The following is a 22,888-nucleotide window of genomic DNA, read 5'->3' as shown; positions in this document are numbered from 1 at the left end:
TGCTTCAAAACAAGGCAGGTGTAGGTTTAGAGGGTGAGAGTTTGCAACAAGATTGGCCATAGGTTGGTAATTGTTGAATCTGCATGATGGATATACCAGGATTCATTAGATTCTTTGTTCTACCTTTGTATTTATCTGAAATTTTTCCTAGTAATGCTTTAGAATCTGTAGCCACATAGCATAGGCTGTAGAATGAAGCCCACCTAGATCGAAGACTGGCTTTATTACTTATTAGCTGTGTGAACTCGGACACATGGCCTCACCCGTCTGAATTTGCTGTGTCCCCTGTGAAATAGACATTGATTTTCATAGTTCTTTTGAGGATTCAAATAAACACACACAAATATATTACATATATACATATATTTCCACATATCTATATCACTGAGTTCTGGCCTAACCTGTCCGTGGAAACAAACCAAGTAGGTCATAAGTAGAGGCAAGACACTGCCTCTCAATGCCTTGTTTCCCCACTTGCTGATGACTAAGAAGGCCTTTCCTTTCATGGAGTCGTTGCCCAACGTTTCCAGTGATCTCCAGAGGTGCATACCAAATACATCCCCACGGTCTTCAGGCCTCACCGACTAGTGGCTTCCATGTAGACTTTTAACCTCTCGAGAAATTGTGGGGCCAAGAAGTTGGTTTCACGACTCATGACTCTGCAGTTCTTTTGGTTTGTTGTGCACACTGTCCTATGACAACAAAATTGATTCTTCCTTCTATCTTACTTCAGTCTCAGCTCTGACCCCACCAAGATACTCTGTAACATATGCAGAATACCTGAATCATAGTAAACACTCAAAAAGAAAATTAGCTGGTCATATTACCCAGAATCAGAATTATCAGCAGCGTGAAGGCCAGAGGATATCTTGAAACGAGCCAATGATTTGGAGATTAATTTCTCTGTTTTTCTTTTGGCTGTTAAAAAAATTACATATACCAAATATTAAGTGTCTTGTTTCTCTTTGAGTTATCCTTCATGTTATTACATGTTTTCGTCTAAGATATACTATCACTGGGAGTAGGTGATTTATTAAGGCCAAGAACAGGATCAATTTAAAAATATCTCAGAAGATTTTCTGGCTATTGTCTGTCCTGTTCTTCCAAGTTGTATGTGGGTGCAGCATTAATAACCTTGGAGAATAAATAATATTGCCAGTTGCAAAACTGGAACATGTAGAAGTTGACTGATAACTATATTATAAATCAACCTGAAAGTGGTGGGTGTAACCTGTAGATCTGAGGGTGTGGTATACCTTTAGTTAGAAAGAGAAAAAATAAATGCAAACCTATAAACAAATTTAGCTTTGTTTAGGTTCCAGGAGTTCTAATCTTTTAAAATTCAACTTAGCATTTTTCCTTTTTTTGGAACATTTAAACAGACACTGAGTCAAGTCAGAAGTAAGTCTATATAGACTCTTTAAGTTATTTTTTTGTTCTCAGAAAATCACATTAATTTATTTAACTATCAGTTATCTAAAATGGGTCAAATAGTAAACATTACATTGGAACCATTAATGTTTATTAGTAGAAGATTTCTGATCACAAAATCTGTAGTTTAGTATTTCATATAAAGGAGCAAAAATAGAATAATCCTGGGAGATTAGGCCAATTAATCTTAAAAGTTATTTTTTGTTCTTCATGTTGTTCATGTAAATATTGGAATAATATTGCTGTGTGTGTGTGTGTGTGTGTGTGTGTGTCTCCTGTGTTTGCTGACCCAGCCCATGGGAGAATCTGTTTCATTTTTTCCATGAGTACTTTGCTACCCCACCCTACGTTAGACTCTTGCTGTCAAAAGCAAATGGGCTGGACCCTGGATTTTGCATGTAGATGTTATGCAGGTTAATATTTGAATGGCTTGGACAGAAAGAGCATTCTCCCTGCTCTGTGCTATCGGCATGTGTTAGATTCATTGACTTGAGCCAATCTTCTACATGTAAGTGAATCTCTCATCTGAACTTTCGTTTTCTTATTCTTTATTTTCCTTGATTTTAAATTATATCTAGTAGATTATCTTTCTCATGATCTGTCCAGGTGTCACAGTTGGCGCGTGCTGGTTATGTTCTGCTGTGGGCCTGGTTTGCTGGTTTAAATAGAGGTGACTTTAGAAGCTGGAAGAAAAGAGCCCAAATGTGGAAAGTTTTTGCCCCAACCCCTTGAGGGTTTCATCTCCAACTTTCATGAACTGTCGTCCTAAATTTGAAATCAGATTAAAAAAAAATCTTCTTTACTCTAGTTATTCTCACAAGAAGAAAAAAAAATTGTCATTAGACCAAACTTGTGAAAACTTAGGATTGGGGTATATGGTATATTGGGTTGTTTTCTGATTACTGAGTTTTATAAAGATGAGTGCTTTGAGAGTAACATCCAGTTGCTTACCTTGCTACTGTTCCACAACAAGGTAGTAATATGTGGCTACTAAACATAGGCAATTTCTCCAAAATCAGATAATTACTTGTTTAATCAATAAATATTTTGTATTTATTGAAAGACTTATAACTACAATGTTTCACATCTAAGGTATAGGGCAAAAGAAGGCCTTACACAGAGCATTAGGGCAAATGAGACTGATATGTAACATAATGGAGGCAAACTGTATTTTTACTGTATTTATTACTTTGGCTTTAAATAATAATTAGACCTCTTTTTGAAAAGGTTTGCAGAAATGATGTACTCTCTTTTCCCCAAATTGGAAACTGGTATAATGGAATAGAAAATAAGAACTGCATTCTCTTTCATATTTCTTAAATATGAATATCCATGATCTTGACAGGTACAAAATGAAGGCTTTTCTGACAAGTGTATAGTGTTTTTTAGTTGTAGTGCAATAAGAAATGTTATTTCATGCTACAGATAGTAACAATGTTTTTATATGTGTTAGGATATTATACTTTATTATTATTAAGAAATCAATTCTTTTGATTTTTATGAAGTGTTACACTCAATAAAACTGAAGGATTTTTAATTTTCTCCATTTTTTATAGCTTCCTTTCTTTTCTTTTCTTTCTTTTTGTTTTTTTTTTAAAGCAGGGTCTTGCCCTGTTACCCAGGCTGGGGTGCAGTGGTATGATCACAGCTCACTGCAACCTTAACCACCTGGGCTCAAGCAATCCTCCCATCTCACCCTCCCAAGTAGCTGCGATCACAGGTGTACACCACTGTGCCCTGCTAAGTTTTTAGTAGAGATGGGGTATTATCATGTTGCTCAGGTTGTTCTCAAACTCCTGGCCACAGACAGTCCTTCCACTGCAGCCTTCCAAAGTGTGGAGATTACAGTCGTGTGCCACCGTGCCTTGTTCATTTCATATATATATTTTATATATATATATATATATATCATATATATATCATATATATATATGAAATGTATATTGTATATTGGGTTGTTTTCTGATTACTGAGTTTTATAAAGATGAGTGCTTTGAGAGTAACATCCAGTTGCTTACCTTGCTACTGTTCCACAACAAGGTAGTAATATGTGGCTACTAAACATAGGCAATTTCTCCAAAATCAGATAATTACTTGTTTAATCAATAAATATTTTGTATTTATTGAAAGACTTATAACTACAATGTTTCACATCTAAGATATAGGGCAAAAGAAGGCCTTACACAGAGCATTAGGGCATATATTTTATATGAAATAAAATATATATTACATAAATATATATACACATAATAGTATAGTTAAATAAACATATAAAATTACTAATATAATTTATTTAAATATTTTAAAATAGGGCCATTATCACGTAACTACAATTTAAGGTACAATTTCTCTTTAAAATTGAATTCGGATATCCCCACTCTGTTAATTCTGCCCTGTACGTATTGCTTTCCTCTGTGGCATGCTGCTTATAAATTATAGAGTAGGATTTGTATTATATATTTCTCTCCATGCTTGGCCTACAGGCTTCTTCAGGATAAGAACTGTGTTTTTGTTTATAATCTTTAGCCCTTGTCACTGTTCCTAGCACAAAGTGGGCTTTGGATGAAAGTTTGCTGAATCAAATTAAACTGGTGTCGTGAGGGATTTCAGTCATGTATGATCTGACCCAAAGTCACGTAAGGCAGAAACGAAATGAAGCAAAAAAGAGAAAAAGTTGACCGACATCATTGATGCACAAGTGTTAGGTATAAATCCTTGCTTTGCAAGTTTGATTGTGGATTTTTCTAAACATTTGAGGTGAACATCTTACAAGTCTATACTAAAATCATCCACCAGTCTAAGACAACAACTGGGAAGTGTTTTCCTCTCCAATAGCCTAGGTGAGGGTATGCCCAAGTTGGTTTTGTTTACAGTGGAGAGGCCACTGTATTTAGTTCGATATGTATTTGAAAGCTGACTCCACCATTTTGACTGGTCTTGGGAAATTACCTTATTAACTGGCCTTCATTTCATTACCTGTAATAAGTAACTCTTTTCTTGCTAAAATCTGCTAAGGTTGTTGGGAGAATTAAATGAGATGATACATTAAAGGGCTCTCGTAAATTTTAATGTGCTAAACGTATATAAGCTACTCTCATTGTACTGGATAAATACAAATTCAGCAAACCCTTAGTAAACCTGTACTTTACTTGTCTGTGACTATGGGAGATACTTTCTTGGACTGATTCTAAATACCGTGTGTGATATGCAATATTCCCCCAGGGGAACCTATTGTTGGTTGTGACAGTTAATAAGCTCTGTTTGATTATGGAATAACTAAATGGCTTCTTTTTACTTTGTGCAGGTTTTCGATACGTCTGAATGATTTCAGTTTTAATTTATTGAATTTTGATTTATTTTTCTAAACTAAATCAAATAATTAAAATAATATACTAGAAAAGCTTGCTGTTAGAAACGAAACTATGTTCTCACTGTATTTTTTGAAAAAGAAAGTTGTACAACTTTAATGCCCCAAAGTTACCCCCAAAATAGGAATTCCTTGTAGAAATTAAGAGGTTCATAGAAACTTTCAAACACTTGCCCTGGCAGGCTGGGACTATAATTTTGTTAAGCTCTTTTTGAGCATCAGGTAATAGATGCTGACTTAGATGTAATCCTTTAGATCTCTCAGATATGGATTAAGTTTGAAATGCATGATTTTTCTAGCTAGAAAACGAAGAGAAATTTTAAAATTACCAGGTTAGAAATTTTAGGTTGAGTGCCATTCCCACACATAGAAATGTTGTTTCATGCCCTTGTAGAATTTTCTGTTTAAAGAAAACTTGACTTAAGCATGTGAGATAAACCCTATCTGCCATTTGAGTTTAGAATTTGTTTTGCCCAAAATTTTTATCAGATTTTTTTTTAAATATCAGACTTGTAAATATACTTAATATTGGATTTTTGGGTAAGTACAGCTTTGAGGAAGCGTGTATATCCATCTGCCCTATACCATCCCATTCCCATATCCTTTCCAAACGAGCAGAGTAAATATGGGTTCATTTAGAATTGTATGAAAATGTTTGCTTAAAACAACCTCTTTGGAATGGAAAATGTCAAATTGTTGAACTTACGTCTCCTTTCTTTTTCCTTAAGGAGAATGGTGTTGAACGCGTGTGTTCTGAGAGCCTGCTGCAGTCCAGGTTTGCTTGTTTGTGTTGTGTGTGTAAATTTGTATGCATATTTAGTTGGTTTTAAGACCTGACATTCCAAAACATGTTTGCTATGTTTTTGGCAGGGAATATTCCTCACTACCATTACCCAGGCACACTTCATCGACAGACAATACTATAACTTCAAGTGGTAAGTGGATTTGGAAATAATATTAAAATAGACTGTTAGTATTATAGCTTTCAGCCTGATGTTCTGTGACCTGCTGGGGTGTGAAATGAGAAGAACATAGGCAAATACTCTTTTTGCGTAGTATAGTTAAATATACTATACTATAATATTATGTGCATAGTATTCACACCATTTGTTTCTCCTGTTGACAGATCCTGGATTAGAAATTCTGAATATGGCTTCTTGTGACCTTGACAGTAACTCGCTCTGTAAGAAAGAGGAGGATACGGGATCAGCTTCTCCCATGATAGAGGCCCAAGGTAAAATGTTGACAGGTGTAAGCATGATCTTCATTCTAAAACACTGAGCAAGTCTATAAGCTAGTGAAGTAACTATCCACACTAGCTCAATAATGTTATTTAATATTAATTTTTTATAAAATAATTCTTATAAAACAATTTTGAAGATATAGTCTGCAGAAAAGAAATCCAAGTGGTAACTAACCATGGCCTTTCACACATAAGGATGGTATCAATTTTTTTTCGATTTTGTAGCCAGAACAAAAATTATGATATATTGTAATGGGACAAATATTTCCCATGGCAAAGATTGACTGGAATTTACTGGGTTTCAACTGTAGCACAGAAGTGACATCACCTGCTTAGGAAATTCTTGGAATCCTAGTTCAAATTTATCAGGTTAGAAGGATGGAGCAATTAGCGATGGTCCACCCAGAGGCAAGAGAACTAACCTAGGCCCTTTTCTGCTACTTGACTCTGAAAACAGTGTAGTTATTCTCGACCATTCCCAGTGAGCTGACATTCATGGGAGGAATAGGCTCTAATTCTCATAAAAAAAAAAAATCAAAGAAAATTCATTCTTTTTATTTTATTTTATTTTTTTTTTGAGACGGAGTCTCGCTCTGTCACCCAGGCTGGAGTGCAGTGGTGCAATATGAGCTCACTGCAAGCTCCGCCTCCCGGGTTCACGCCATTCTCCTGCCTCAGCCTCCCGAGTAGCTGGGACTACAGGCGCCCGCCACCATACCTGGCTAATTTTTTTGTATTTTTAGTATAGACGGAGTTTCACCATGTTAGCCAGGATGGTCTTGATCTCCTGACCTCGTGATCCACCCGCCTTGGCCTCCCAAAATGTTGGGATTACAGGTGTGAGCCACCGCACCCAGCCAAGGAAAATACATTATATTGTTTGAACTCGACATTTAAGTTCAAGATATAGGTGCTAAAATAGAATAGCCACAAAATTGCAGAAATGGAATCCATTTCATGGGTTAATTACAGAATGTCTTTATGCTCCACCTTATGTCTAGTAAGTAAACCTTTTAATTAAAAATACACCAAGATTCCATTTGTTACCTATCATATAGACAAAGATGCACAAATTTGATTACACCCTGTTGGTAAATTTGTAAGGACAAAAGAAAAGTGCTGTAGGGAATGTAACTTTTTGTAAATATAGTAGTCCCCTTTTATTCACTGGGGCTACATTCCAAGACCGCCAGTGGATTCCCAAAACTAATGATAGTGCCAAATCCTATATACACCATGTTTTTGGCTATATAGACATACGATAAGTTTAATTTGTTAATTAGATATTTACAACAATAACTACTAATAAAATAGAACAATTTTGACAATATATTGTAATAAAACTTATATGAATGTGGTCTCTCTCTCTCTCTCAAAATACATTATTGTGGCTGGGCATGGTGGCTCACGCCTGTAATCCCAGCACTTTGGGAAGCCGAGGCAGGCGGATCATGAGGTCAGAAGATCAAGACCATCCTAACACGGCAGAACCCTGTCTCTACTAAAAATACCAAAAAATTAGCCAGGCGTGGTGGTGGGCGCCTGTAGTCCCAGCTACCCGGGAGGCTGAGGCAGGAGAATGGCATGAACCTGAGAGGCAGAGCTTGCAGTGAGCCAAGATTGTGCCACTGCACTCCAGCCTGAGTGACAGAGCAAGACTCCGTCTCAAACTATATATATATATATATAAAATTTTTTTTTTTTTTTTTTTTTTTTTTTGATACAGAGTCTCGCTCTGTCGCCCGGGCTGGAGTGCAGTGGCGCGATCTCGGCTTACTGCAAGCTCCGCCTCCCGGGTTCACGCCATTCTCCTGCCTCAGCCTCCGAGTAGCTGGGACTACAGGCGCCCGCCACCGCGCCCGGCTAATTTTTTGTATTTTTTAGTAGAGACGGGGTTTCACCGTGGTCTCCTCCTGACCTCGTGATCCGCCCGCCTCGGCCTCCCAAAGTGCTGGGATTACAAGCGTGAGCCACCGCGCCCGGCCATATATAAAATTTTATGTAATATTTTCAGACCGTGGTTGACAGCAGGTAACTGAAACCATGGAAAGTGAAACCTTGGTTAAGGGAGGACTACTGTAATATGGAGAGAAATGTTCTAATATCTATCAAAATGTTGAATGTATATATCCTCTGACACAACTATTCATTTTCTAGGAATTTATCCTATAGATAATATGTACACAACATTGCATATAACATATGCAAATGCTTATATATTGCAGCATTGTCTGTAATAACAAAATATTAGAAACAAGTTAGAACTTCTACCAAAAGATGATTGTATTTTGGCATATCCATGTAATAGGATACTAATATGCAGGCATAAAACATAAATAAGGAGACTTTTTTCTTACAATAACATAAAAGGACTACTGTTTCTCGGGAAAAAAAGCACAGAATGTTATGTATAATGTACACAATTTTGTGAAAAAAAGGACAGAAAAAGTTGGTTTTTGGTGCACGTGGGGATGGTCTTACTCTGTTGCCCAGGCTGGAGTACAGTGTTACAATCATAGCTCACTGCAACCTCAAACTCCTGGGCCCAAGCGATCCTCCTTTTTGAATCTGAGGAACCTCCCAGGTCTCTCAGTAGCTGGGACTATGGGTGCAAGCTACCACGTTCGACTAATTAAAAAAAAAATTGTAAGTTGGGGTCTCCCTATGTTTCCTAGGCTGGTCTCAAAGGAAAAGTTTTTATGTATGCATAAAATATCCCTGGAAAGCTAGACAAAATTTAATAACATTGTGTCTAGGGAGATAAACTGGATTTCTGGAAGTCATGGATGGGAGGAAAAATTTTCACTGTAAAACATTTTTACGCTTTTTGATTTATGAACCATATGAATCTACTACTTGTCCTAAAATTTTTTAAAAACTAAAGTAAGGGCTAGGCACGGTGCTCATGCCTATAATCCCAGCACTTTGGGAGGCTGAGGCAGCAGGACTGCTTGAACTCAGGAGTTCAAGACCAGCCTGGGCAACATAGTGAAACCCCGTCTCTGCAAAAAAATACAAAAATTAGCTGGGCATGGTGGTGCATGCCTGCAGTCCCAGACACTTGGGAGGCTGAGGGGGTAGGATCTCTTGAGCCTGGGAGGCGGAGGTTGCAGTGAGCTGAGACTGCCCCACTGCACTCCAGCCTGGGTGGCAGAGTGAGACCCTGTCTCAAAAAGAAAAAAAAAAAAAGCAAAAAACAAAACAAAAACCTAAAATAAAATTTTCATAAGGAAAGAAATTGTATAGCTGTGAAGAAATTGCTTACCATTTTGTTCTTATTTCCATATAAATTTTACAAATATAATACACACTTTAAATACTTTTCTCTTAAAAAGGAATAAACAAAACCTGTCTGTATCTGCTGACCTTTGTGCCTGCACTGAACTAAATGTAGGACAATGGACTGAGTAAACAGGAGAATAATTATCCGGTACATTTCAGTACAAATAAAGTACATAAAAATAAACAGAAATTACCAAAAGGAATGGCACAAGTTAAAAGTGCATCTTTTCTTCTTGGTTTCATGACATTTAATTTAGAAAGGTACCGTGTTTTAGAAGGATATCATATTTTTTGTTATCAGCCTTGCATATATAATTTTGAAAGAAAATCTGTTAAGCTATTAAAAAAGCTACTAAGTTACTAATTGTTCATCCTTCCGCCCTCCACTTTCTATTATTGTACCAGTGATGTGTTCCATTAAAAAAAGCAGCAGCAGCCTAAAAAATGATTTTTAAAAAATCCTGTTAGAAGGCCATTTGTACAGATGTTCACTTCAAGAAATCTTCTATGGCCTTAGCTGCTCCATCCCAATTCTGAGTCAATGGGCATGTATACATTTTTTGTAGTTCATAATTTGTCTCATATGTTAAGACCTTTGTCAGTTACTGGTCAGCCCATATTGCCACCCTCACTGTTTCCTCCTCTTTTACTTGCTCCTGCGCCCCTAACTGTTTTGTGTGTTTCCTGTTTCTCACAGGCACAAGTCCAGCTCATGATAATATTGCATTCCAAGACTCTCCAAGTAAGGATAAAACCATATTAAATCTGGTAAGGAAATACGTATGTTCACAACAAAGGTGGTGATATCTTACAATGGTAGAACTATCCCTTTAAAAAGTAGTCTTAAAAGTATCATCTCATTTATCCTTTCAAAATATTATGAAGTTCATATAATTTAGTTAATATTTTATAGGCAAAGTAGTTGAGGCCAAAGTGTTTTTGTGACTTGTCTAAAGTCACACAACAGGGTCAGAGCTAGGATCTCCTAGCTGCATTCATTCATTCATTCGCTCACTCATTTATTCATCAAAAGTCAATTGGAAACAAGCTAAATATTTCTCAATAGAGGACTGCTTAAATAAATGAATGCATTGATAAATAAAGTTGAATAAAACGGTGAGATCTATCCTAATGATATGTTCTAATCAGGTGAAGAAACAGATAATTACTGAATAATTAGAGTGTGCTTAGTGATTTGAAAGAAAAAATGCTTGAGATGGCAGGCCAGAAAACATGTCACGGAGGAAGTACCATGTTAGTGGCATTGAATGTTTTACAGTTGCATGGTAAAGCTCTATAAAACATAAGGAGAGCAGAAAATGATTCGAGAAAAGAGTTAAATTCCTTCCTTAAAGAGAAAATTCATTAGGCCCAGAGTGGTGGCTCATGCCTGTAATCCCAGCACTTTGGGAGATCGAGGCGGAAGGATTGCTTGAGCCTAAGAGTTTAAGGCCAGCCTGGGTAACATAGGGAGACCCTGTTTCTACAAAATATAAAAACAAATCTGCCGGGTATGGTGGCGCTTGACTGTTGTCCCAGCTATATGGGAGGGCAAGGCAGATGGACTGCTTGAGCCCAGGAGGTTGAGGCTGCAGTGAGCAATGAGCATGCCACTGCACTCCAAGCTGAGCAACAGAGCAAGACCCTGTTTCAAAAAGGAAAAAAAAAAAACGAGAGAGAGAAGATTCATTTCCACTTCTATGAATTAATAATCATTAAAGAGTAACTATGGGTCTAATTTCATGATTCTTCAAGGGTCTTGCTTATGTCTTGGTCCCTCTGTTGTATGCGTGGAGGGGTGTGTGTGTGTGTGTGTGTGTGTATTATTGTTTCTTTCTCCTCATCTTTTTTTTTTTTTTTTTTTTTTTTTTTTTTTTTTTTTTTTTTTTTTTTTTCTTGAGACGGAGTCTCGCTCTGTCGCCCAGGCTGGGGTGCAGTGGCGCAATCTCAGCTCACTGCAAGCTCCACCTCCCCGGTTCACGCCATTCTCCTGCCTCAGCCTCTCCGAGTAGCTGGGACTACAGGCGCCCGCCACCACGCCCGGCTAATTTTTTTTGTATTTTTTAGTAGAGACGAGGTTTCACCGCGGTCTTGATCTCCTGACCTCGTGATCCGCCCGCCTCGGCCTCCCAAAGTGCTGGGATTACAAGCGTGAGCCACCGCGCCCGGCCTCTTTCTCCTCAATATACAAGCATTGTTCTAGTTAAGAATTTGGTTGCAAGAAACAGAGACCCATGCAAGCTAACTCAAGTTAAGAGGAGGCCATGGCACAGACTTGGGGCAAAAAAGTAGATGAAAATGTTTCAGCATTTCATTCTGAAGATAGTTAAATGATTGGATATGTGATTTGGAACAATGACATGATGTCATTCGTTTCCTTTGTTATCCAAAGGCGATTGATTCCAAGAACCCCACAGATACCAAAATCAGAGAATGCTCAAATCTCTTATATAAAAATTGCATAGTATTTGCATATAACCTAATGAAACAGGAGAGTTCCCTGATTCCCCTTGCAGGACGTGCAGCAGTGGTGTGTCTCCCCTGCTTAGTCACCCCATAGTTCAAACCCCTAGGGGGAACATGCAGACCAGCAGGTGCACAGGCCAGGGCAAGTGCTTTTGGGCTCTGCCCCCCTGGCAGCATCTAGGGGTCAGTGTCTGTGATTCCCAAAGTCCAAGTGGGTGTGTTACAAAGCTCTTTCAGATTTGCCATCTGCAGACAGCTTGTGTGTTAATTAGCTCAACGGACCCTCAGCCTTATCACAAGGGCAGAGGGCCCATGTGACAGCTTTCTGTATCCTGAGCTGTCGCTCAGTGTCCCAAAAGAATCGGATCACACATGAGCTGGAAGGATGAGTGCAAGGTTTTACTGAGTGATGGAGGTGGCTCTCAGTGAGATGGATGGGGAGCCAGAAGAGGGGATGGAGTGGGAAGGTGGTATGGAATGGGAAGGTGGTATTCCCCTGGAGTCAGGCTGCCTAGAGGCCATACTCTTCTCTGACTGCCCCAGGCTAAACTCCTCTTGGCATCCAGACATCCCCCCTCTTCTCTCTTTCTCTGCCGTGTCGTTCCACTACTGTCAGTCTGCCAGTCTGCTGGTCTGCCAGTGTTGTGTGCTCACCTCAGCTGCTTGTGTTGTGTGCCCGCTAAGGTCTCGGGTTTATGTTGGCACAGGATGAGGGGCGTGGTAGGCCAGAGTGGTCTTGGAAAATACAACATTCAGACACAAAAACAGGAGTGCCTGTTCTCACTTAGGTCTGCGGGCACAGGCCTGAGGGTGGAGCCCTCACCGGGGACCCTGCCTTTCTCTATCCAGCACTTCTCTGCCCCCCTCTCATATCACTAACACATCCTCTTATATACTTTAAATCATCTCTAGACTACTTATGATATATAATACAGTATAAATGCTATGTAAATAGTTACAATGACAAGAAAGGAAATCTGTGTATGATCAGTACAGATACAACCATTGTAGGCCTAACTACAATTTTTTTTAGTTAAATCCATAGATGCAAACCCACAAATACAGAGGGCCAGCTGTATAGGTAGGATATAGTGTTGGCTAGCACATATGCTGAAAATGGTTGCCCCTAGTGAAAAATGAACAGAAGAAAATTCAAGTCCTTTAGTCTTTCATAGTAGAATCTTCTGAGAAAATAAAATTCCTTCTCATTTCAAAAAAGTATAGACATAAATGCAGTTTTTAAAATAATGTATCAATTTGCCATTGAAAGTTGTGGGACTGGTTAGGATACTATGGCAATAATTCCGATGAGATGAAGGTAGTATGAATTTAGTGAAGGTGGAGAAAAGGAGATAAATTTGAGAAATATTTAGGGGTAGAATTCACAGAGGATGATGACATGTCAGGGGTATGGAAAATGGTAGATACCCAGGCTTATGGCTTAACCTACCGAATGAATAGAATAACATGACAATAGGGAAGGAGGAAGGAGAGTAGAATTTGTGGCGTAAAATAAGATCAGTTTGAGACAAGTCAAATTTCAGGCTGATCTGAGACATTGATAGTCAGGAGATTTTTATATATGGCTACATATCCATATTCATAAACTCACCTGTGCGGTTTTTCAAGGCTGACATATATTTGTGAGTTATCAGCAAAAATCCAAGTGTGTGGATGAGATTTCCCAAGGACTGTGGCAGGAAGGAAGGGAGCATTGAGGATAATGGAATCCTGGCTAACAATATCTACTAGAGAAGGCGGAGGAGACTGAGAATGGGCTGTGGTAGTGATGCGGGGCTGGGGCACCAGAAGAGGGAAATTGAGGGGAAAAAATCTTCAAGAGGAAGGGATGTATAGATCATTTTAGATGCTATAGTAAGGTCAAGTAAGATAAAGACTGAAAATTATCCACTGGATTTGGCAATAGGGAGTTCAGATAGCTGGTGAGAACACTTGCCTTGGAGTGTTGTGTAAAGGGGAAGAGTAGTTAACTGATCACAAATGGGAGGAAGAACTGGCAACAGCAGCCACACACAACTCCTTATGTGACCTTAAAACATGTCTATATGCGGTAAAAGCCTAACGTAACACTGTCTTAGCAGCCATCTTTGTCATAATTTCTCCAAAAAACCTGTCTAGAAAACCCCATGTGATAGCCCTATATCACCCACACCTTACCTCTTCATCTATCCATCCAGTCCTACCTCTTCATCAAACTTCAGCATGTTCCTTGTCTGCAGAAATTCCATGCTACTCAAGTCATGGTGTCATGGTGCCACTCTCCTTTTTTTTTTTTTTTTTGGTTGAGACAGAGCCTTGCACTGCTGCCTAGGTTGGAGTGTAGTGGCATGATCTCGGTTCACTGCAACCTCTGCCTCCCCAGTTCAAGTGATTCTCCTGCCTCAGCCTTCACAGTAGCTGGGATTACAGGCCCGCACCACCACCCCTGGCTAATTTTTGTATTTTTAGTAGAGACAGGGTTTTGCCATGTTGGCCAGGCTGGTCTTGAACTCCTGACCTCAGGTGATCCACCTGCCTTAGCCTCCCAATGTGTTGAGATTACAGGCGTGAGCCACGGCACCCGGCCATCTCGTTCCTATTCAGAGCACTTGTTTATCTGTCTCATTTATTTGGCAATTAATCCTAGTTTGCATTGTTGTAATTCGCATCATGTTTGCATCTTTTCATGTATTTACGCCCTTTTTGCTTCAACTAGATTGGAAGCCCCCTTGCAGCCAATTTTATTTCCTTCTTAAAGGAAGGAAATTAAAAACTGTACAGCAGGGGTCCCCAGTCGCTGAGCCAGGGATCAGAACCCATTCGAGGCTGTTAGGAATTGGGCCGCACAGCAGGAGGTGAGCGGCAGGCCAGGAAACATGACCACCTGACCTCTGCCTCCTGTCAAATCAGCGGTGGCATTAGATTCCCACGAACCCTATTGTGAACTGTGCAAGTGAGGCATCTAGATTGCAAGTTCCTTAGGAGAATAATGCCTGATGATGTGAGGTGGAACAGTTTCCTTCCGAAACTATTTCCTCCTCACCTCACCCCCGTGGAAAAACTGTCTTCCAGGAAACTGGTCCCTGGTACCAAAAAGGTTGGGGACTGCTGTTATAGAGTGTTTTTGTCAGAGTAGGCTTAGGAGAGGACCGGAAACGGGAAAATGACTGGTTATGAAGTATTTCCACTCTATGTACAGCAGTAAAATCTTATGATTTTTAGGAAGCCAAAGAGGAACCAGAAACAATAGAAGAACATAAAAAAGAACATTCTTCAGGAGGTAAGGAATGTGTCTTTCAATCCCCATGTGAACTTTTGTTCTCTGCTGATACTTTTGTGGGTGAAATCTGTGTGAATAAAAGTATACCACTTACAAATTCTGCATCTCTGGATAAGGTCAGCCAATAGGACCAATTATTGATTCCATTTGTATCATTTTTGAAAAGCCACATTTGCATTGCGTTGACTGTTCGATCCCAGAAAACTTGTAATAACTGGTGCTCTCTTGTGAACTAAGAACCAAGAGAATGTTGGTAGTAAATGCTATGCTCTACTTTGAGTTCTTTTTTGGTATCCCATCTAAAAGTAAAGCCACTATTTACAGAGTAAGTTCTAATATGCTCTCCCCCTTAGCCTACCTCCATTGGGATGGAATAGTGGATAGAGTTCAGGCTTTGGAGTCATAGAGACTCTACATGGGATCAATGTCTGACTAGCTATTGATCTTGGAAAGTTACTTAACCTTAAGTCTCAATTTTCTCATTTGCAAGAGGGAAACGAAAAGAAGAAAAGTACACTTAATTGAAAATATATTCTATGCTGAGAACTAGGCTAATTTCATGTGCATAGTTTTATTTAGTCCTCCAAATACTATGTGAGGTGGTAAATTGTGATTCGGTTGCCTAGCTTATAAAATGTGGACAATAAAAGTATCTACAACAGAAGGTTTGCTGTGAGGATTGAATAAATTAATATGTATGAAGCACTTAGAAAAGTGTCTGGCACCAAAGTTCTCATAAAAGTTAGTTACTATTATAAAAAAATCAATCTTAAATGATATCTTTATCTTATTAATCTTATCTTAGATGGCTTAATGAGTTTGTGACTTGTTCAAGATCATATAACTGTAAGATTCAAACAAAGCTCAGATTTAAACTAAGTTTGTTTGACTTTAAATCCAATGCTCTTAATAACTAATACATAGTCCTTGGTAAAGTTGTCATAGAATCATATGTGTAAAATGCTTTGCTCTGGGATTGGCAATATAATAAAGCCATGGTTGATGCCATGTTTATTGCCACTGTTACTGTTACCAGTATTATTATTACTACTACTGTTGCTGCTACTGCTAATAAAGCCTTGATCCAGAGAATCACCAGGATACCAGTAGGAGGTTTAGGCTTTCAGCCATGGGATCAAGTATAGCAAACATGCAAATGCAAAGAGAACAAATTGGGCTGTTGCTTGATTCTGAGACATCTTTAAGTCTGAAAGACTATTCACATGCTGAGGTATAAACAAATGATTTTGATGGCACTGTGATCCCAATAGCTTAGCATAACATATAATTTAAGTGCACACATTATTAGCTGGCTATCATCTCAGACATATTTTAATGAAATACTTTTGTTTAGTGGCGATATAACATTAGATCAAATGTGCTGTTACATGTCAAGCCTTTTTAACCAAATAATATTTTATTATCTTTTAACAGACTCTGTGGTTTCCCCTCTTCCTGTAACCACTGTGAAATCGGTTAACTTTAGACAAAGTGAGAAGTAAGTGCTTCTTCATGTAGCATGTTAACATGCTTTATTTTTCTGTTGGATTATGTTTAAATATGTGTTTTGTCTTATCCTACAGCACTTCTGCTAATGAGAAGGAGGTGGAGGTGAGTTTAAGGCAATTTTTTTTCCTTTTAAGAAAGTGTTCCAGACTCACCTGCTGCAGTCACTTCATGTTTTGGCACAAGCTCTCATATGCTCCGTGTCTGTTTGGCTTGGCTGTGACTCAGTGCAGGTGAACCCTGTGCATGTCAGCATTATGTTGCTGGGGGGAGAAAGAAATGCCTCAGTATAAAACAGTATTAAACTGAAACATCTGACCACATCCAGTTTTCTCTCCTCCTCCTCACCCTCACATTATTTTGACAACAGGCAGAATTTCTCAGATTATCTTTGGGATTTAAGTGTGACTGGTTTACCTTGGAGAAGAGAGTGAAGCTTGAAGAGAGGTCCCGTGACTTGGCAGAAGAAAATTTGAAGAAAGAAATCACTAACTGTTTAAAACTATTAGAGGTGAGAATCAGAACATTTGGGATATAAACATTTGGTCTAGCCAGGCACAGTGGCTCACACCTATAATCCCAGCACTTTGGGAGGCCAAGGCAGGAGGATCACTTGAGGCCAGGAGTTCAAGATCAGCCTGGGCAACATAGTGGGACCCCATCTCTACCAAAAAAAAAAAAAATCAGTCAGGTGTGGTGGTGTGTGCCTGTAGTCCCAGCTACTTGGGAGGCTGAGGCAGGAGGATCATTTGAGCCCAGGAGTTGGAGATTGCAGGGAGCTATAATCACACCATTGCACACCAGCTTGGGTGACAGAGTGAGACCCTGCTCAAAAACAAAACAAAAAACACCCACAGAAAACATTTGTTCATATTTTTAATAACACTTCCATAATTACATATGAAATTATTTGTATGACCCAAACCAGTACCAGGTGCCAAGCTCTGCCTGACCCAAATGTGAATCATAGAAAGTAAGAATGCAGGATCAGGCTGAAATAAAAGTTTCACTAATAGGAGAGTATCAGCTATAAAATGAAAAATGTCTTTTTAAAGTAGGTTGCATGAGTCATCTGCCTTTTCTCTGGATTTTCAACTTTCAGGCAGAAAAGGAATCATGCAGAAAACTGAGCAATAGGAAATAATATCAATTTTAAGCTTCAAAGAAGAGAATCGAGTCTATTTCCATTTATGATTAACTGAGGAAAGAGAATGGTAACTGGTTCAGTCTTGCAGATGATGGGCAAGCCTGCTGTAGGGTACTGAGAGAAGAATGGGGGTGCCTAGGAGTGTAACAACTACTATTATCCTTCCATATGGTGAAGTTACCATACATTTAGAGATGAGCTGGAAAATTAGTAGGCTTAGTTTTGGATGAAGGACATTAAAATTGAGAAACCACGGAAAAGAATCATGTTATTTTTTACTGTGATAAAATATGTAACATAAAATTTATCATCTTGAACATCTTCAAGTGCACAGTTCCATGTAAGTTTATTTACATCGTCGCAAAACAGATCTTGAAACTCTGTACCTGTTAATTTCCCTTTTCCTCCTTACCCCATCCCCTGGTAACCGTTATCCTACTGACTCTATGAATTTGACAACTTTAGGGACTTTGCATAAGTGGATTCATACAGTACTTGTCTTTTGTAACTGGCTTATTTCACTTAGTATAATGTCTTCAAGGCTTATCCATATTATAGCATGTAAGTGGATTTCCTTCTTTTTTAAGGCTCAATAAAATTCTCTTGTAGCTATCAATTTTTGCTTATCTATTCATTCATCGATGGGCATTTGGGTTGCATCCACTTCTTGGCTATTGTGAACAGTGCTGTTAGAAACATAGGTGTGTAAATATCTCTTGGAGACCTTGCTTACAGTTCTTTGGATTATATCTGGACTCAGGAGTAGGCTTGCTAGGTAATATAGTAATTATATTTTTAATTTTTTAGAAACCACTGTACTGTTTTTCGTAGCAGCTATATCATTTTAGATTGTTACCAACAGTGCACAATTTCTGTGCACTGTTCCAATTTCTCCAAATCTTGACCAACACTTGTTATTTTCTGTTTGATTTTATGATAGCCACCCTAATGGATGCGAGGTGGTATCTTACTGCGGTTTGGTTTGTATTTCTCTAACAGATAATGATATCGTGCATCTTTTCATGTGCTTGCTGGCCATTTGTATATCATCTTTGGAAAAATGTCTATTAAAGTCCCTTTCTATTTTCTTTGCAGGAAAAAATTTTATTTATAAAAGTACAGTTTCAGGGCTGGGCACAGTGGCTCACTCCTGTAATCCCAGCACTTTGGGAGGCTGAGGCAGGCAGATCACCTGAGGTCAGGAGTTTGAGACCAGCCTGGCCAACATGGTGAAACACCATCTCTACTAAAAATATAAAAATTAACCAGGTGTGGTGGCGGGTGCCTGTAGTCCCAGCTACTTGGGAGGCTGAAGCAGGAGAATCGCTTGAACCCAGGAGGCAGAGGTTGCAGTCAGGAGAGATCACACCAGTGCACTCCAGCCTGGGCAACAAGAGTGAAACTCCATCTCAAAAAAAAAAAAAAATTAACTGGGCATAGTGGCACACACCTGTAATCTCAGCTACTTGGGAGGCTGAGGCAGGAGAATCGCTTGAACTCAGGAGGTGGAGGTTGCAGTGAGGCGAGATCATGCCATTGCACTCCAGCTTGGGTGACAGAGCAAGACTCTATCTCAAAAAAAAAAAAAAAATGTACAGTTTCAGAAGGTAACATAGTAGCATAAGAGTAATGTTTCTACAGGCATATTTTAGTAGACTGGTCTCTCATTCCTGGTGGAGGAGCTTCTCTCACTGATGGTTGATATTTTACAGATGGTTTTCAGCTCCCAAAAGTGTTCCTGCTTTAAATAACACCTGGAAGGCTGGATGAATCATATGTTTCCTTTACGTTTGGTTCTTTCTCCTGAACATCTGAACACTTCCGACGGAGTTGTTTTGAATTAGATAAGAAATAGCTGCATTCCTAAGGGAAGACTGTTCTTAAGTTCATAATATTTTGTTTGTAGTCGTTTCAGTTGGTAGCTCTAACCAAAGCAGTTCATCCTGGACTTCAGTCAAACACTGTCATTTCTTTTTGATATCTGAAATTACCTTAGCATTCTTCTTTTTCAGATTTATCAATATCTGGACTTTTAAAGCATTTTGTTGAGTTCTTCTTTACTATTAAAATAAAATTTATTGATGTCTTTCTTACAAATTTTAGATTCTATTCTATGTTTATACTGGACGAGGGTTTTCGCAAATGCAGGCAAAACAATATTCAATTCCGTGATGTCGCTAGTTTTCTTTCTTTCCAGACACCAAATATGCACAGTATTGGAAATATCTGAGTCTGTGGCTTCACTTCTTGATTTCTTCCTTTTGCCATAAGATGTATTCCCTTTTTTTCTGGGTTGTGCTTGACTTTCTGTGGTCAGTGTGTCTTTTTCAACAGATGGCTGGGCACTAATGGGTCCTATCTTTTTGGAAGTGACTGAGTCGGCTGGATATATGAAAGGGCTGAAGATGCTGTAGTTGGAATAGCCTCATGTTGTTAGGTCCTTATTTTCTCCACTGACTTAACTTTTCTTTTCACATCACTTTCTTCAGTGCTTTCAGACTCATCGCTCATGAGTTTGAGTTTTCCTCCTGGCTTTTTGCACTCATTTTTGCAGATTTGTTTTCACTTCCTTCATTTTCAGAAGTGCTCGAGCTTCTTTTTGCTTCTTTTCCTGGAGGAGTTGAAGTGATAGATAATCCACAATATTTGGAGAATTCTTCATTGGCATACATAGATGAGCTGTGTAAAGGAGGATCAACGGTTTCATAAGGTTCTTCATCTTTCTCATTTTCACCAAGCCTGCCAATTCTTGAGATGGCAGAATTATTAGGAAAATCAAACACATTGGTAGGCTTGCACTTTTGACCAGCTTTATCTTTCACAGAATGTGTTCTTCACAAAATGTTCTTTGAATATCATGGACCTGCATGCCCGGGAGGCTGCACTCAATGTGGCAGGGCCATCAGGCCACTCTCTTTCCATTTTTTAATTGAGTTATTTGGATTTTTAATTGTTGAGTTGCAGGAGCTCTTTATATAGTGTGGATATTAGCCCCTTATCAGTTGTATGGTTTGAAAATATTTTCTCTCATTCTATAGGTTGCCTTTTCTGTTGACTGGGTCCTTTGATGTATAAAGACTTTTAAATCTGATGTAGTTCCATTTGTCTATTTTCACTTTTGTTATCTGTGCTCTTGGTGTTATATCCAAGAAATCATTGCCAAAACCCATGTCCTGAAGCTTTTCCCTTATGTTTTCTTCTAGGAGTTTTCTAGTTTGGGGTCTCACTTTTAGGTATTTAATCCATTTTGAGTTAATTTTCATATATGATGTAAGGTAAGGGTCCAACTTCATTCTTTTGCATGTGGATATCGAGTTTTCTCAGCAATATTTTGTTGAAGAGACCATCCTTTCCTCATTGTGGATTCTTGGCACGCTGGTTGAAGATCATTTCATATACATTTATTTCTGGGCTTTTAATTCTATTCCATTGGTCTATATGTCTGTTTTTATGTCAGTACCACACTGTTTTAATTATTGTAGCATTGTAATATGTTTTAAAACTAGGAAGTGTGAGTCCTCCTACTTTTTCTTTTTCAAAAGTGTTTTGGCTATTAGGGTCCCTTTAGATTCCATATGAATTTTGGGATAAATTTTTCTATTTCTGCAAAAAAAAAAATGCCATTGGGATTTTGATAGAGATGCCCTTGAATCTGTATATCACTTTGGGTAGTGTAGATATCTTAACAAAATTAGGTCTACCAACCCATGAACACAGGATGTCTTTCCATTTATTTGTGTCTTCTTTAATTTTTTTCAGCAATGTTTTGTGGTTTTCAGTGTACATCTCTTTTATCTCGTTTGTTAGGTTTATTCCTCAATATTTTATTCATTTTGATGCTATTGTAAAGGGAATTGTTTTCATAATTTCCTTTTTGGAAATTGTTAGTGTGTAGAAAGACAACTAATTTTTTGTGTTAATTTTGTACCCTACAATTTTGTTGAATGTGTATATTAGTTCTAACAAGTTTTTTTGGTGGAATTTTTAGTGTTTACTATGTATGAGATCATATCATCTACAAACAGAAATGATTTGACTTCTTCCTTTCTGATTTGGATAACTTTTCATTATTTTCTTTGCCTAATTGTTCTGGCTAGAAATTCCAGTACTATGTTGAATAATAGTGGTGAGAGTGGGCATCTTTGCCCTGTTCCTGACCTTAAAGGAATAAACTTTCAGTCTTTCACCACTGAGTATAATTGTAGTGGGGTTTTCATATATAACTTTTATTAGGTTAAGGTCATTTTCTTCTATTTCTACTTTTTTAAATTAGCACTTCAGTGACATAGTAAAAATAATCTGTTGGTTTTTTGCATCTTTTTGTTAGTATTCCTAGTTTTTGTGTTTTTTAATCATAAAAGTGTGTTCAATCTTATCACATGCTTCTTCTGCATCAGTTGAAATGAACATACGGTTTTTGTCCTCCTTTTTGTTAATGTGGTATATTGATTGATTTTCATGTGAAACCACCCTAACATTATAGAAATAAATCCTACTTGTACATGATGTATAATCCTTTTTATATGCTGTTGAATTCAGTCTACTAGTATTTTGTTGAGAATGTTGACATTAATATTTATCAGAGATATTGGTCTGTAGTCTTTTTTCTTTAATGTCTTTTTCTGGCTTTGGCATTAAGGTAATGTGGACTTCATAGAATGAGCTTGGAAGTATTCCTCTTCAATTTTTGGGAAGAGTTTTATGAAGACTGGCATTAGTTCTTTAAATGTTTAGTAGAATTCCCCAGTGAAGCCATTCAGTCATGGATTTTTCTTTGTTGGGTGATTTTTGATTACTGATTCAATCTTCTTACTAGTTATAGGTCTGTTCAGATTCTCTATTTCTTCATGGCTTAATCCTGGTTGACCATACTCTGTTTTGCTAACAATTAACATCTGTTCTTTCCTTCCCAACTGGAGGTGATGGTTTAAACCACCGTAAGAAACTGCATGTCTGACAGTTTCCATTCTAGTTGGTTAGCAACTCTCTAACTACAACTTATACATATCTGTCTGTTTCAAAAGTGGTTGTCTTTCATTGAGCACCAAATGTGCAACAAGCAGTTGGCATCTCTTACCTATCATATGACAGTATTTCTGGAGAGGATATGTGATTGTCCCCATCGGACAGATGAGGAAACAGCAAATCAGAAAGGTTGATGTTTTT

At 38.2% G+C, this 22,888-nt stretch overlaps 1 protein-coding gene and 1 pseudogene across 7 annotated transcripts in view; one reads left to right on the top strand and one right to left on the bottom strand.

The window, feature by feature from the left end:
• Positions 1–22,888, top strand: part of IRAG2 (inositol 1,4,5-triphosphate receptor associated 2) — a 118,250-nt gene that overhangs the window by 82,930 nt on the left and 12,432 nt on the right. For all 7 annotated transcript variants that reach the window (XM_063639596.1, XM_063639597.1, XM_055280346.2 and 4 more), the window contains 8 exons: positions 5,527–5,573; positions 5,669–5,733; positions 5,925–6,032; positions 10,021–10,091; positions 15,012–15,069; positions 16,504–16,567; positions 16,653–16,680; positions 16,946–17,086. In XM_063639596.1, the coding sequence (XP_063495666.1) occupies positions 5,527–5,573; positions 5,669–5,733; positions 5,925–6,032; positions 10,021–10,091; positions 15,012–15,069; positions 16,504–16,567; positions 16,653–16,680; positions 16,946–17,086 (582 nt within the window). The remainder of the gene's footprint in view (positions 1–5,526; positions 5,574–5,668; positions 5,734–5,924; positions 6,033–10,020; positions 10,092–15,011; positions 15,070–16,503; positions 16,568–16,652; positions 16,681–16,945; positions 17,087–22,888) is intronic.
• On the bottom strand, positions 19,387–22,845 carry LOC129481957 (centromere protein U-like; annotated as a pseudogene).

Source organism: Symphalangus syndactylus, chromosome 5 (genome assembly GCF_028878055.3).
Source record: "Symphalangus syndactylus isolate Jambi chromosome 5, NHGRI_mSymSyn1-v2.1_pri, whole genome shotgun sequence".
NCBI classification, from domain to species: Eukaryota; Metazoa; Chordata; class Mammalia; order Primates; family Hylobatidae; genus Symphalangus; species Symphalangus syndactylus.
The sequence above is the reverse complement of the archived record's forward strand: the minus strand, read 5'-3'. Positions and strand labels throughout refer to the sequence as shown.